Source organism: Chionomys nivalis, chromosome 6 (genome assembly GCF_950005125.1).
Source record: "Chionomys nivalis chromosome 6, mChiNiv1.1, whole genome shotgun sequence".
Taxonomy (NCBI): Eukaryota; Metazoa; Chordata; class Mammalia; order Rodentia; family Cricetidae; genus Chionomys; species Chionomys nivalis.
The window spans coordinates 39,027,066-39,042,012 of record NC_080091.1 but is presented as its reverse complement, the minus strand read 5'-3'; the positions used below and the strand labels follow the sequence as shown (position 1 = coordinate 39,042,012).

The window sequence follows — 14,947 nt, the reverse complement described above, 5'->3', positions numbered from 1 at the left end:
AGGCAGGGAGAGTAAGTAGAAGGAATTTAGGCTCAGGGGAGAATAAAGAAAAGAAAGATAATGACAGGGAGACACTAGGGGTGACCCAGCCAGACATAGAGGAAGCAGGAAAGCAGAACATACAGAATAAAGGAAAGGTGAAAAGCCCTGAGGCAAAACATAGATGAATAGAAACAGGTTAAATTAAGTTAAAAGAGCTAGTGGGACAAGCCTAAGCTAAGGTTGAGCATTCATAATTAATAATAAGTGTCTATTTGGGAGTTGGTTGGCAGTAAAGAAAATGCCAACTACAGACAACCACATATGATAGCAGGCCCACTTCTGAGTGTGCATCAAATCTACAAGATGTTTGCATACCATGTTTACTACAAACCCAACAGTAGCCATCTGGGTATTCACTGACGAATGAAGAAAATGCAGCATATACATATAATTCAGCCTTACAGTGGAAAATCCTGCCACATACCAAAATATGGATGAAACCTGAGGACATCATGTTAAGTAAGATGAGCTAACCACAAAATGACAAAACTGTCATTGAACAAGACTCCTAAAAAGATCAAAGTCTACTAAACAAGACTCTTAAAAACTACAAGCTCTCAGAGAAAAAAGTAGAATGCACAGTAATTCTCTAATGGCAGAATTTCAGTTCTATAAGTCTGAATTTTCCAGAGACCTCATGCACCATGAGGGTACACACAAGTAAGAGCGCACACACTGTGCACTTTAACAATTCTATGTTGTGTTTTTACTACAAAAAAAAATTAAATTTCAGGGTGGAATGTGGCTCAGTTGGTACAGACAATGCTTTCCCAGAGTACATGAAACCCTGAATTTGTTCCCCAACATTGCATAAACAAACTGCATAGTGGTGGTGCACACCTGCAATCCTAGCACTCAGGAAGAGGAAGCAGGAGGATAAGAAGTTCAAGATTAGATCCTTTTTGACTACAGAAACCAACTAACAATTTTGATACAATATGAGCAATGGTACGTGATATCAAGACTTAATACTATAGCTTAGCATGGTGGCATGGAATCTAAGGCAGGAGGATAGTGAGTTTGAGCTTGGGCTGCATAAGATCCCATGTCAACACCATTACCCTAGACCAAACCAAACCACAACAAAAAGAAGTAACTATAAACCTTCGTGATTCCCTAACAAGGTGCTGGTCTGAGCTTAGAGACAGACAGAATGAGAGTGGAGAAACCGCAGCTAGAGTCCCACATCGACCACACATGTCCAGCCACAAGGCCGAGGGAGATTGTAGTCTTGTGACAACAGCAGGCTGGAAACTCACCTCAAAGTAGTGACAACTAAGCCATGCCTAATACATCTATCGGGACCACCCCGAAGCAGATCATAGATCCAAACATAGGAGCTGACACTTTCTATAATCATTTGAGGAGGAAATGACCTTTAGGAGGACACAAGCTTTGTAAATGACACAAACCACACAACATTTCCTTGATTACTAAAGACACTGAGCACCTTCTTATGGATCTTTTCTGTGGATCTTTTCTGGAGAAAGTCTTCAAATTGTTTGGTTTTTGGAATGCATGTAGGTGCACATGCACAAGTGTGTGTACAGGCCAGAGGTTGACATTTATGGTATCTCTATTTTATTGGGGTAGGGTTTCCTACCCAATCCAGAGCTTGTCAATTTGACTAGTCTAGACAGCCAGCTGTTTTGGGATACCCTGCCTCAGTCTTCCACATACTAGGATTACAGGTGGGCTACAGGTAGCCTTCTGTAACAAGGCTTTATGTGGGGGGTCCTGGGAACTGAACTCAGGTCCTCAAGTCTGCATAGTGAGAACTTTGTTTTATCCACTATGTCTGCTCATTTTTAAAATTTAAGTCATTACTCAACAGTAAGATTTCTTCATATAGCGCAACACATGCTCTTATCAGATCGGTGATTTGCAAATATTTCTTCCTATTTTGTGAGCAATTATCTTGGTCAGCTCAGCTCATACAATCAACTATAGAAGTTAAAAAGGCTGAAAATCTTGGAGCAAGGTCCTGTCAGTGCTGGATCTAGCAAAAATTCTCTTGCTTGCTATAATCCCACATCTTCTTTTGGTATATATGAAGAGTGCTTTAGCCAACTATCTTATTATAAAGACATTAGAGAGTAGGAACACAGCTCAGTGGGCAAAAGGACTTGTTCCCAAGCCTGCTGACCTGAGTTCGATGCCTGGAACCTCATACAAGGAGAGAACTGGCTCCTAAAAGCTGTTCTCTCTACTCACGCATGCCCACACATGTACATACAAAAACGACAACAATCCAGGCTGGGGATTAGTGTCACTCACAGTACAGTGCTTGACTAGCATGCACAAAGTCCTATGCTCCATCTCAAGCATCACATCAAACCAGGTATAGTGGCACATGCCTGTAATCCCAGCACTTAGAAGGGAGAGCGGGAGAATGGAAGAAGATGATCAGTTGATAGTAGAACACATGTGATATGACAGTAAACAGGGAAGATACAGGTAAAAAGGTGTAAGGAGGGATGGGGAAGAGAAGGGTGGGGGAAGGGTAATCAAACTGAGTATTAAAAAGTCATATAAAAACCTATTTTGCAAGCTAACTGAAAACTGTAATTAAAAGAAGTTTGAACCAGGCAGTGGTGCACACACCTTTAATCCCAGCACTCAGGAGGCAGAGGCAGGTGGATCTCTGTGAGTTTGAGGCCAGCCTGGTCTACAAGAGCTAGTCCAGGACAGCCAGGGCTGTTACACACAGAAGCCCTGTCTTAAAAAAAAAAAAAAAAGGTTTGAATGTATTTACCTGCATGGGTAAATTATACTGCTCCCAAAGTCATAAATTAAATAAAAATACTAGTACCAGGTGTGGAATGCCTCCCCTAAGTTGTTGGCCACTGAAGTGCTAGAGGTCCCTAAAACAATACAGGCTACTTTACTGCCATTGTTCAAGGCTGCCAATCAGAATTGGATGGTTATGACCCCATTACTGAAAACACCACACACTTTGGTGGCAGGACTTGGAAACTTCCTTCTTTCTGGATAGCTTTCACAGTGTTGGAAGGTGCTACACAGGCTGCTAGGAAGAATAGTCATCAACAGACTTACTCAGCTATGAAGCCTGCCAGCAAAGAGTTGACCACTTTTGCAATAGTGGTATGAACGTTATGAGGGTTAGTAACCAACCATTTTCTGACTGGAGTTTAGATCCACTGCACAGGAAGAATTCACATTTGGTACTGTAAACCTGGTCAAAAGTCTATGGCTGGTTTCCTACTAGGGAACCTATTAAGGCTGTTTTGTGGTCAAGCTGTCAAACTGCCTTCTAAGTATCTATTAACTATAGACGAGTGATGCTCTCAGTCCTGGTCAGAGAAGCTTCTCTGTGTAGTGAGCAACAGTTTAACACAAAGACTCATAACTGATCAAAGTGTTGAAAGTACACGACCGTCCTGTGCTGGATCCCAAATGGGACATCTGTGCCACTCCCTCCAAAGCTCAAGGCATACTCAAAAGGGAGTAGAAAGAATGTAACTGTCACAGGATGAGGAGAGAGCTGTGAAACAGTTTTCTGGACATTAAATGGTGGTTGTACTTACGAGCTCACAGCAGCTGTGGTCACGATGGGGCCCATCAGCATTCCATCATGGATTGCAAAGGGGCTCACGAGGCCACACCACTCCTTGAGGAGCTACTGGCAACTAGAGGTTGCTGGAGGAATGGGTGTTATTTCTTCAGTGGTATATAGCACTGTTGCTCATGCTCCAATAGATAACCCCCATCCATCCTCCTGCAAGTAATTCTATACTCACTGGTTCACAAAATATGAAACGAGATTAAGTAAGGGACTTGTTGGAAAGAAAGCAGATGTAGTAGTAGAGGAGAATCAGAGGATAGTGAAGGTAAAAATGAACAAATATATATATACACATAAATACATCAAAGAATAATTTTAAAAATTGCAAATGGAGGACTGGAAATGGCTCAACAGTTACAAGTACTTGCTGCTCTTGCAGAAGACATGGGATAGGTTTCCAGCACCCACGAGGTAGTTCACACCTGTCTGTATTCAGTTGTAGTTGATCCTTCACTCTCTTCTGGACTCCATAGGCACCAGGCACACAGGGTACACTTACATAAATGCAGGCAAAATATTCATACACACAACTTTTAAAATATTTAAAAATTGCAAATGTGACAAGGGGTTAAAAATAAAACTTGGGGCTAGGTGGTGGTGGCACACGCCTTTAATCCCAGCACTCGGGAGGAAGAGGCAGGTGTATCCCTGTGAGTTCAAGGCCAGCCTGGTCTACAAGAGCTAGTTCCAGGACAGCTAGAGCTGTTATACAGAGAAACCCTGTCTTGAAAAACAAACAAACAAACAAAATAAATAAATAAAACTTGGATGAGGTATGTTTAATGCAAAAATGCTACACTAAAAAAAAAATCCTCATCCTTGGCTATGTAGCACATTTTATCTGTTCCAAATTGAACCACTTCTCAAAGATTACACCTCAAGGACTGGGGCTTCAGCATACATTTTTTAGGGGTTGGACATGGGCACACTTACTCTGAATGACAGTCTTCTCATTTTCGCAGCTTCCCACAAAGCAGTCTTTTATTTGGGGCTCCTTGTGCTCAGGTGTTGAGAAACCACAGACTAACTCAAGGTTAGAGTTATCTTGTATATTGTGCTAGAAGCTTTATAATTTTAGATCTTTCATTTAGTTCTTTTGACTTATTTTTGGCTCTTGGATATTTTGTAATATAAGGACCCAACTACATTTTGTTTGTGAAAACCCAGTTGTTTTCAGCACTTGTTGAAAACACTATTCTTGATCTGTCTTGATATACTTGCTAAAATAAATTACTCTAAATATATGGGTTAAAAGCTGAGTGTGGGACTAGAGAGATGGCTCAGCGGTTAAGAGCATTGCCTGCTCTTCCAAAGGTCCTGAGTTCAATTCCCAGCAACCACATGGTGGCTCACAGCCATCTGTAATGAGGTCTGGTGCCCTCTTCTGGTCTACAGACATACAGACAGAATATTGTATACATAATAAATAAATATTTTAAAAAAAGATGGATTGTTTTAAAAAGCTGAGTGTGGGCCGGGCGGTGGTGGCGCACGCCTTTAATCCCAGCACTTGGGAAGCAGAGGCAGGCGGATCTCTGTGAGTTCGAGACCAGCCTGGTCTACAAGAGCTAGTTCCAGGACAGGCTCCAAAACCACATAGAAACCCTGTCTCGAAAAACCAAAAAAAAAAAAAAAAAAAAAAAGCTGAGTGTGTAGTGCAGTATTGGTACAGTGCTTGGCTTTGTGGGTAAAGTGTTGTGTTCAATCCTCAGCAATGTACAAACAAACAAATGCCTACTTTAATTTTGGTAGCTATGTCTATTCTTTTTTTTGTTTTGTTTTGTTTGTGTTTTGAGACAGGGTTTCTCTGTGTAGCTCTGGTCTTCTTGGACCAGTAAGGCCTTAAATTCACAGAGATCTGTCTGCCTCTGCTCCCACTTCCAAGTGCTTGGATTAAAGGCATGTGCCACCACCACCCCTCTTGCTATGTCTATTCTTTTGCCAATATCATGCAATCTTACATCTCCATAAGAAGTATCAGACCCAAAATTCCAAGTTCTATAATTGCTGCTTATCAGGTTGCCTTGACTAGTCTGGGTTCCTGAGTCATAGTGTTGATTTACAAACAGCTTGCCAATTTCTGCAAAAATGCCAGCTGAGATTTTGATGTAGATCATGTCGAGTCTGCACATTAATTCAGGGAGTAATGCTATCCTAACAATCCTGCCTTATTCCTACATATTGTATTATTTTGGTACAACAGTAAATCAAATTTTCTTAACTTCTTTTTAGGCTGCTCACTTCTAGGGTACAGAAATACAAAATATACTTATTTTTATATACTGCTTTTGTATTCTGCAACAACGATGAACTCATCAAGTCTAATAGCTTGTGTGTTGGTGTGCATTCCTTCAGCTTGCATGATCATGTCATCTGCAAATAGTCTTGCTTCTTCCTTTCCAGTCTCCAAGATTTGGCTTCTTGTCTGTCTGCCCTGACCACAATTTCCAGGCCAAAGTTAAATGAAGTTGTGAGGAGTGACATCTGTCCTGTATCTTAGGGGAAGCTTTCAGTCTCTGACCACTAGGCATTATGTTAATTGCTTTTTTGAAGACTTTTTATTGGGTTGAGAAAGTTGGTATTTTTATCTTGAAAAGATTTTACTTTGTATTCACTTACATGATTGTGTGGTTTTTGTCCTTTATTCTATTAATATGTCCATTATACTGATTTCCACAAGGTGAGCTAACTTTGCATTTTTGGGAGAACTCATTTGACATTAATGTGTGATTTCTACTGGTTTGAGGAATGTCAGCCAGCCCAGACTCACTACAGTCTCTTCTTGATCTCCTGATTTTCCTGCTTCCATTTCCCAAGTGCTGAGAGCTTAGATTTAGATATTGCCGAGAATTTTAGCATGTAGCTATCCAGTACTGGGCTTTTTCACAATTGGGAAGTTTTTAACAACTGTCTTTGCATGTTACAGCGTCATTACAGTTATCACTCATGTGATTGCTAAGATCCCAACTACCAGGGTCAAGCTTGGGTGCTGCCCCATTAAGAATGAGAGTCAGCTGTGAGCCTGGGAAAGACTGTGGAGTCACTAGCTTTGAGATGTCAAGTTGAACACCAGGATACGTGCTGACAGGTTGCTACAGATGGACACATGGTCACAGCATAGGGTCTAAGCACTATAAATATAGTTATAGCATGACCAAGGGCAATGTGGGTAAAAGCAGAGGTGAGGCTGCTCCAGAGATAGTAAACAAGATAAGCTAAGAGAGAATGTGACAATTTGCTCACTGGATAACTAGAAGGCAGTCATTATTTGCACATCTTTTAATTGTGAGAGATGGAGATGGGCAGGGATAGGGAACAGATAACTTATTTCTAATCATCAGAACAAGACAATGGGCATAGGCAGGCAGGCCACAATGGAAACCAAGTATTGAGCACAGCCCATGGGGAGTGGCACAAGCATAAGAGTTTAAGGTGAAAGTACTTGTGTGCAAGAGACCCTCCAAGTGGCTGTCCGGGCCCTCAGAAGTGGGGCAACTGCTTGAATCAACGCAGAATCCACAGACGGCTGACTCAATTTATCAGTAAGAATGCTGGACATCTAGGGGCAGGAGGTCGATGTTGCAATTCCAGAGCACAAGTAGGTTAGAGAACAGATACAAAACAAAACAAGGAAGGATGTATATGCTTGCACTCTGGAATTCAAATAAATGCACAAAAGTGACATAAAATTTTAAGGAATTTTCCAACCAGACAGTAGAGAAATTCATTTGGCCAATGGCTGTTTATAGTGACTCTGTGTCAGGTACTCTTGGATGTGCTAGGAATATGGCAGTGATTGAAACATATTCTTTTCTTTTGAGACAGGGCTTCTATGTAGTTTTGGAGCCTGTTCTGGAACTTGCTCTGTAGACCAGGCACCAGGCTGGCCTCAAACTCACAGAGATTTGCCTGTCTCTGCCTCCCAAGTGCAGGGATTAAAGCCATTCACCACCACCACAAGGCTTACCAAAACATATTCTAAAGGAGATGTCTGACAGAAAGAGAAGGAAAAGAAAAAAGACATAAGTGTAGATAATTCTGTAGAACTGTGACTAATACTATAAAGAAACCAAAACTGGGGGTGGGGGCTTCAGAAATGGCTCAGAGATTAAGAGCACTTGCTGCTCCAGAGGATCTGAGGCTTCGTTCCCAGCACCCATGGCAAGGCTGGAAAACGTAGCTCTAGATCTGGGAATCTGATACTTTTAGCCTTCTCAGAGAATGTGCACTCATATGTGCATACCAACATGCAGACACACAAACACCTAACATAATTAAAAATAAATCTTTAAAAATGAGTAATTAAGCCGGGCGGTGGTGGTGCACGCCTTTAATCCCAGCACTAGGGAGGCAGAGGCAGAGGCAGGCGGATCTCTGGGAGTTCGAGGCCAGCCTGGTCTACAAGAGCTAGTTCCAGGACAGGCACCAAAGCTACAGAGAAACCCTGTCTCGAAAAACCAAAAAAAATAAATTAATTTAAAAAAAATGAGTAATTAAGATGGTTATTATGGTGGCGCACACCTTTAATCCCAGTACTGGGGGAGGCAGAGGTGGGTGGATCTCTTGAGTTTCAGGCCAGCTTGGTCTATAGAGCGAGTTCCAGAGCAGCCAGAGCTATACAGTGAGACTATCCCAAATACCCAAAAATCAGCTGGGCAGTGATGATGCATGCACTAAGGCCACCTCTTAGGGTTAACTGGTGACACCAAAAAGCTAGTAAAAAGAAGATTGAAGAAACAGTAAAAGAACCATAGACTGTCCAGAAAGAAAGAAAACCTGAAGAAACATGTGGTTGAACGGTATGAAGGTAGGAAGAAGAGAAGAAGGTAGAGAGAGCAGCAATAGTTCTTGTCTAAAAACTGACAGACCAACCCAGTGGGGAGGGAGCAGGAAGGAACACCAGTAGACACCCTGAAGATCTAAAGTGGGGCACATGGACCCACAACTGTCAAGATAGGCAGCTGGGAAAGGTCTGAGAAGACAGATGGGTAGGAAAGAGTATCTAAAAGGAGGAAGAGGCTGGGGGACAGGGTATGAGTTGGAGGCCAGCCTGGTCTACATGGCAAGGTACATGACAGTTGGGCCTACAGAGACCTTGGCTCAAGATGGATGAATGGATGGAAGGATGGATGATAGGACATGAGGAAGGATAACCTGGGATAGAGGTAGGTAATGGGTAGCACCAGAGGTTCACAGTCAGGAAAGTAAAGCCAGGCCCACACCTTTAAAAAACAAAAACCAACAACAACAGAGTTTTCTCCATTTAGACACATTCTGCCAAATAATTACTAGTTGTGACAACAGTGAATAACTCTCTTGAAGTTTTCAAATGGTTCCTATGTCTAAGATTCTGTAACTGCACACCACCAGCAGAGTCCGGAGACTGGTGGTCACGGGACTTCCACAGATGGATATATACACTGACTGTACAGGCCAGTCAGTCTCCTTTCTTCAGGAGGCCTCTGGGGCAATATCAGCCAGACTTTACACAGCTCACAAGGCTTCACAGCACCAGCTGTTATTTTCATGATCACTGGCTCAGGCTGTCAGTCACAGGAGCCCAGTCCCCTTCCACTACTCAACTTCACTTTGGTTTCACTGGTATCTTTAAAAATAGAAAGGAAAAAAAAAGTTAATGCCAGAGGGTGGTGGCACAAGCCTTTAATCCCAGCACTTGGGAGGTAGAGGCAGGCAAATCTCTAAATTCAAGGCTAATCTGGTCTACAGAGTATCCCAGGATAGCCAGGGCTGCGTGGAGAAACCCTATCTCAAAACAAACAAACAAAAACAGAAGTTTATTTTTTTATGTCTGTACATGTGTGTGGAAGCATGAGTGTTATACAGTATTTGAGGAGAACACAGTACAACTTTTGGGAAACTGGTTTCTTCTTCAGCTACATGGGTTCCAGGGATCAAAATCAGGTCATTGGGTTTGGCAGGCAGCAGGTGCCTTTACCTACTGAGCCATATCATCTGTGCTTCAACTTAGCAATGCCTCTAACATCATCCACCCACCACAGAGAACTAGGTATTACAAAGTGTTTTGTTTTCCTAATTAAAATATCTGTTTAAGATAACAATAACAACAGCAATAAAAACCCAGAAGTTATCATGGAATTCAAGCCTTTCTAATCTCAGTGGGCACCTACCTTTCAGAAACACAGAGGTACACCAATGGGACACACATCTGAAACAGATTCATTCACTCAAATGTCCAACAAATCAAAGACAAGGTGAGTGAGAGGTGGGAGAGTTCTTAAAGAACAAAAGGAATTCAGGTGGGCCCACCAATGGATGGCAGGTTTAAAAGGAGGAAGCTTCAGACTAGAATAGAGAGAACGCTGAAGATCTGGCAGGGTTTGGTGCATAAAGGAGTAAGGAGATTACAATTTACCAAGTACTTAAGAATACAAAAAGAATGCATCAAGTACTCTTAGTATCATATAGCTTGCCCACTGAGAAAAGCAGCTTCAAATCTGCCTATTAAAAGATCTAGACTGTTGTAGGATACTGTTATACCTACTACTTAATGCAGTGTGTGCCTGTCTCAAGTCAAACTTTTATGATCATCCGCAGCTTTAATACTTGATGATCTTTCCAATCCAGCCAGAAGTTTGCAAAAGTGCTCTATAAGTTATAATACAGGGCTTCTATCACACTTTGTGTGATATTTCAAGATATGAATTACCAAAGCAGTAATTGGTCCACCAGTCTTTTATCAAACTCAAGACTGAAATTTTAACTATTCCTGTAAAAATTCCAAGAACACACGAGTTTATGCTCAAAAACACACCTAGGCTTCTGTGAAGCACAGAACAGATCAGCAGCTGTGTCTGTGTGTCTAAGAGAACTAACTGCAGGAGCCAGACACCTGACTAGGTGTTCAAAAGCGGAAAGGTACAGCAGGTGAGATTCAGGAAGGAGCTGGGGTCAGAGCTGGCTGTCCTAGTGTCTTCAGCTCCTGCCACTGGACTGAACAGCTGCTTCCTGACTTAGGTGATGAGCAGAGAAGGTTGGCATGGCACTAGGCCACAGCTATCTGGAGGTAAGTAGGAATACTGATGGAGTGGTGTCTTCAGTAGAGTAATTTGAAGGAAGAAAAGTCTTCTGTAACTAAAGATCGCTTAAAACTTAAATCAAACAAGGGATCTAAGCTTAAGACGTTGAGCCACAAATCCCAGTTTCCTCTTGCTTCAAAGGGCCGTCATTTACAAACTAGCATCAGAACAGACTTCAGCAGAATATTCTGCAGTCAGAATACAAGAGGATGTCTTATGAACCACATTTCCACAGCTTTTGAAGAACACAGAAACAAGTTGCCTAAAGCAACATTCAGTCCAGAGATCCTCATGCTGGTGACTTTGTACCCAGGGCAACCTGGCGATGTCTGGAGGTATTCTGAGGACACTCCTACACCTGGTGGGCAGAGGTTAGAGATACTAGGAAGCATCCTGAAATTCCTGGCCCCAGAAACTGGGATAATGAAGCCAAAAGGTTCCAAGGGCTATAAAGAAGCCTGTATCAGTTCACCACTATGGAGGAAATACAGGAACAGGAAAGAGTCATGCTCAGGGTCAGGGCATGTCAGCAATAGCACCTCAAAGGAAAATGAAGAGAAAGGAAAAACAGAAAAAGAGTTCCTGCCAGGGGCCTGAGACTGCACAATAGACATCTTAGTTCACTGCTTAAGCCCACCTGCAGTTGCCAAGTCTGCACATCTGAGGAAGCCTTGCTTGGCAGGTAAAAAAAATCTGTCAATGATAAAAATACATAAATTATGAATTTTTCAGTGAATAAAAAAGTGTAAAGGTCTATCTAGTATACTCCGTTCCCATGACTGTTCAGGAGCCCTCCAGCCCCCAGTTCTCACTTCCTGTGGATCCCAACCCACCATGCCACACCTGCATCTGAACGTTCCTAAGACTGTCCACAAATACATTTCTCCTGGCATCCTTATCGATTCTGTGCCAATACATACTTCTAAATCAAAGCTATAAAACTTCCCAGTACCCAGCATTAATTACTCTTGAAAAAAATGACAAAAAAAAATGAAGCGAAAAATGTAGCTTAGTTGGCACAGTACTTGCCAACCGTGCAGGAAGTCCTGGATCTGATATCCATCACTGCATAAAGTGGGTGTGGTACACATGCCTGAAATCCCAGCACTCTGGAGCCAGGAGCAGCAGAAATTCAAGGTCATCCTTAGCTACCCAATGAATTGCAGGCCAGCCAAGACGGTATGAGAGCCCATCTCAAAAAACAAATAACAAATAAGCAATAGTAACTTATAGGAAAACATTAACAAAGCAAAGACACACTGTCAACAGAACAGAGATTATATGCTAGGATCTAAAGGACTTGCAGGGAAGTGCTATTTTTTCTTGAGGAAGTAGCAATTCTACCCACAAATCTTTGCTTATTGTCACTCTTCCAAAAAAGAAAGAGACGGCAATCTTGTTTAACGACACCACCACCTCTCTGTACCTGCATGAGGATCCATGTAATCATTTTACTCAGAAGCTGTGCAACTGCTTTGGAATGCAAAGTGCACTCATGATCACCAGAAGACATAAGACTGGAGGAATCCTTTCCTGGACATCCATTTCATTGTCTAATGCATTCTGTAGACCAGAGAGGGAGCTCTGGAAACCCTTCCTGTCTGTGGGTCCTAAATTCACCAGCCAAAGCAGAAAACCACGTTCTCCCAAAGCAACTTCCTTGCAACAGGCCTGGAGGCCCTGACTAGGCCCCAAAGTGGTTACAGGTCCACTGATAGCAGTTCCCAGGTACAGCCCACTAGGGGCTGCAGGGTTTCCATCTGTCAATCAACAGAAATCCAACAATGCCAGAAAACTGGCTAACGACTGTTATAATCCCAGCACTCAGGAGGAAGTACAAAGAGAATTTTGAGAGTTCAAGGCCAACAGAAGCCTGCTTTAAACAAACAAAAAAAGAAAACAAGGCCTAAGGGTATAGCGCAGTAGCAGAGCATTTGCCTAGCATGCACAAGACCTAAGTTTGTCACGAGTTCCCCCTCCTCCCCCCCCAATAACCCTTCGTTTTGAAGGTGTGGCAAAGAGGCTGGCGATGCCAGCATTGTTTGCTCCTTTCCTCGGGCGAATAAAGCATGGGATACAAAACAGCAATTAAATATGGCTGCTCACCTACTGCTGAAGAGGAGCAGCAGGGCCTTGCTTCTGCCCTCCTGTGAAGACCAACTACACCAGAGCAGTCAGATGTCACAGGGACAATGACAGCAGATAACTTCCAGTGAATGCCAAGACGTCCGTGTGCAATACGTGATCGCTCACTTCACCCTAGTGGGAAACAAACGCTCCCTAGGGCTTACATCTGATGAGAGAATGCCAGCAATCAGGTGCCTCCCATACGCACTCCGGGGCTCCCTAAGCACAAGCAGGCAGCCGAGCTTAGAACCTGTGCTCTTCAATCTCGGCTAAACTACCCACCCACCGCCAAGCCACACGGTAACCGCTCGGTCACCACAGAGATAGACACGGTGCCAAGCGCTCCAGAAGAAAGCTGCCCGGCCTTCAGTAGGAATGTAGAATCCCAAGGCTCGGCCGGCCTTCCTAAAAACTACCCGATTTGTTCTCCGAAGGCTTTCTTCCCCGGTGCTTCACTGCAGTCCATCCGCCACCATCAAACCCCCTTTTAACCGAAGAGCCACTACCAGTCGTCCATCAAGGGGTGAACATTTGTCCTAGAGGAACGCACTGGCGCAGCGACCACCCAAGGTCACGCCCCGGAAACCAAGGGCAGGAGCTGCGCTGGGGACGGCCAGCGAGGCAGGGTGCCACCGGGTCGCCAATGCTCCCCACTGGTCCCCTAATTAGCACCAAGGCATGCCCGCCACGCCCCAGGCCGAGCTTCCGGAAGGACGCCGGGTGCCGCCGCGACCCACGCCCGCGACCATGGGCCCCCAATTCTCCAGTGCCCGCAGCCTGGGCCGTAGCCCTGCTGCCCGCACACGGAATGCCCGCAGCCTCTAGGCGGAAGGCGGGGCTCAGGCGCCGTCGCCCGGACCTCGGGGGTCCTCAGACCCCGCCGCCCCGCGCCATCGGGTCCCCAGGACGCAGAGAGCTCCCGGGGGCCCCGTCGAAAAGCCCCGGCCCCTGTCTGACGCCCCGGAGAGCCACAGCCCCACCGCCCCCGACCCCGCCCCCGGCCGTGCAGCCCCTGGAGAAGCGGCTCCCGCCGCGCCCCAGCCTCTGCGCCCCCACGGCGCCTTCGAAGGTGCGGTAGCGGCTCTGGCCGCGCACAGAACGCACCTTGAGGGTCGGGTACTCCTGCACCTTCAGGGTCATGGACAGCTGAGCCGCCGACTCCTGCACCGCCATCTTGGGCCGGCCGAGCGGAGGAGGCGGGTACGCGGCACGCCGGGTAGTGACGTGCGACGTGCGGGGGCAGGCGGAGCGGCTGAGCGCCTGCACCAATCACGTCACCGGACCGCTCGAGAGAAAGAAGTCCCGGGCCAATCACCGTCCACGGGCTCGACCAATCGTCGACGGCTCTAGAGAGCGGCTTCCTCATTGAATTGTCAGCCGGCCTAGGCCGCTGATACAGATTTAGGTAGCCTAGACACCTACGCTGTGTGCATTTTGGCGGTTGGGGCTGGGTAGCGCGCGTTAGGTAGCTATCTTGTAAACGCCCCCGCCCGCGCACCGGTCACTTCTGGTAGTGGCCACTGGCCCTGTCTCAGTGCTTGGTGGCCATCATCTATTGGTGGTCACTCGGAGGTGCGATTTTTGCCATCCGGGAACTACTTTCCTTCGTCTCCATTTTCACGGATTAGCAGAGCTGGAGTCCTTACACAGGCTTCCTAATGAAAGATAAAAGTGGATGTTTACAATAGAGTAGGACGGGGCCTGCGAGCAGCTGGGCTTTCCCGCAGATGATACCATAAGGAACGCTCAGCAACTGGTTTTGTTAAAAAAAATGTTGACTCCTTGAATCGGGTCCAAAAGGCACCTAGAGTGTCCAGTGACTGTGCTACACCTGTCAAGTTGGATTCCTGGAGCAATGGTACTGATGGGTTAACATCTAGCAAGGAACTGAAACTGAACAATGTTGACCTTCCAGGGCCCCCAAGTGAGGGTAATTATTTGTGAAGTAGGCTGCACCCTAAAGCACAAGTAGTGATGACCTGCGAATCACCTTGTCCCCTCAGGCAATAAGGAGTTCTTTTGAACCACTCCACAGAAAACTAATGCTCAACCAGACCACACCTTGACTAGGATTGTTTAGTCATTATACCTCTTACCTCTGCTCTAGTTCTTCCTCTATTTTAAAGTTGACGGT

At 44.9% G+C, this 14,947-nt stretch overlaps 1 protein-coding gene across 4 annotated transcripts in view; it reads right to left on the bottom strand.

The window, feature by feature from the left end:
• The window catches only part of Maea (macrophage erythroblast attacher, E3 ubiquitin ligase), a 39,316-nt gene extending 25,296 nt beyond the window's left edge, over positions 1 to 14,020 (bottom strand). Inside the window, exons 1-2 of one of the 4 annotated variants that reach the window (XM_057772848.1) lie at positions 13,918 to 14,020; positions 12,793 to 12,979 (exon numbers count right to left, since the gene is read on the bottom strand). Coding sequence is in view for 1 of the 4 variants with exons in the window: in XM_057772847.1 (XP_057628830.1) it covers positions 13,918 to 13,986 (69 nt within the window). In the remaining 3 variants the exon portion in view is untranslated. Of the gene's footprint in view, positions 1 to 12,792; positions 13,001 to 13,917 lie in introns of those variants that run through there. The other 3 variants (XM_057772850.1, XM_057772847.1, XM_057772849.1) reach the window with 3 other exon arrangements.
• Positions 14,021 to 14,947: the final 927 nt, after the last annotated feature.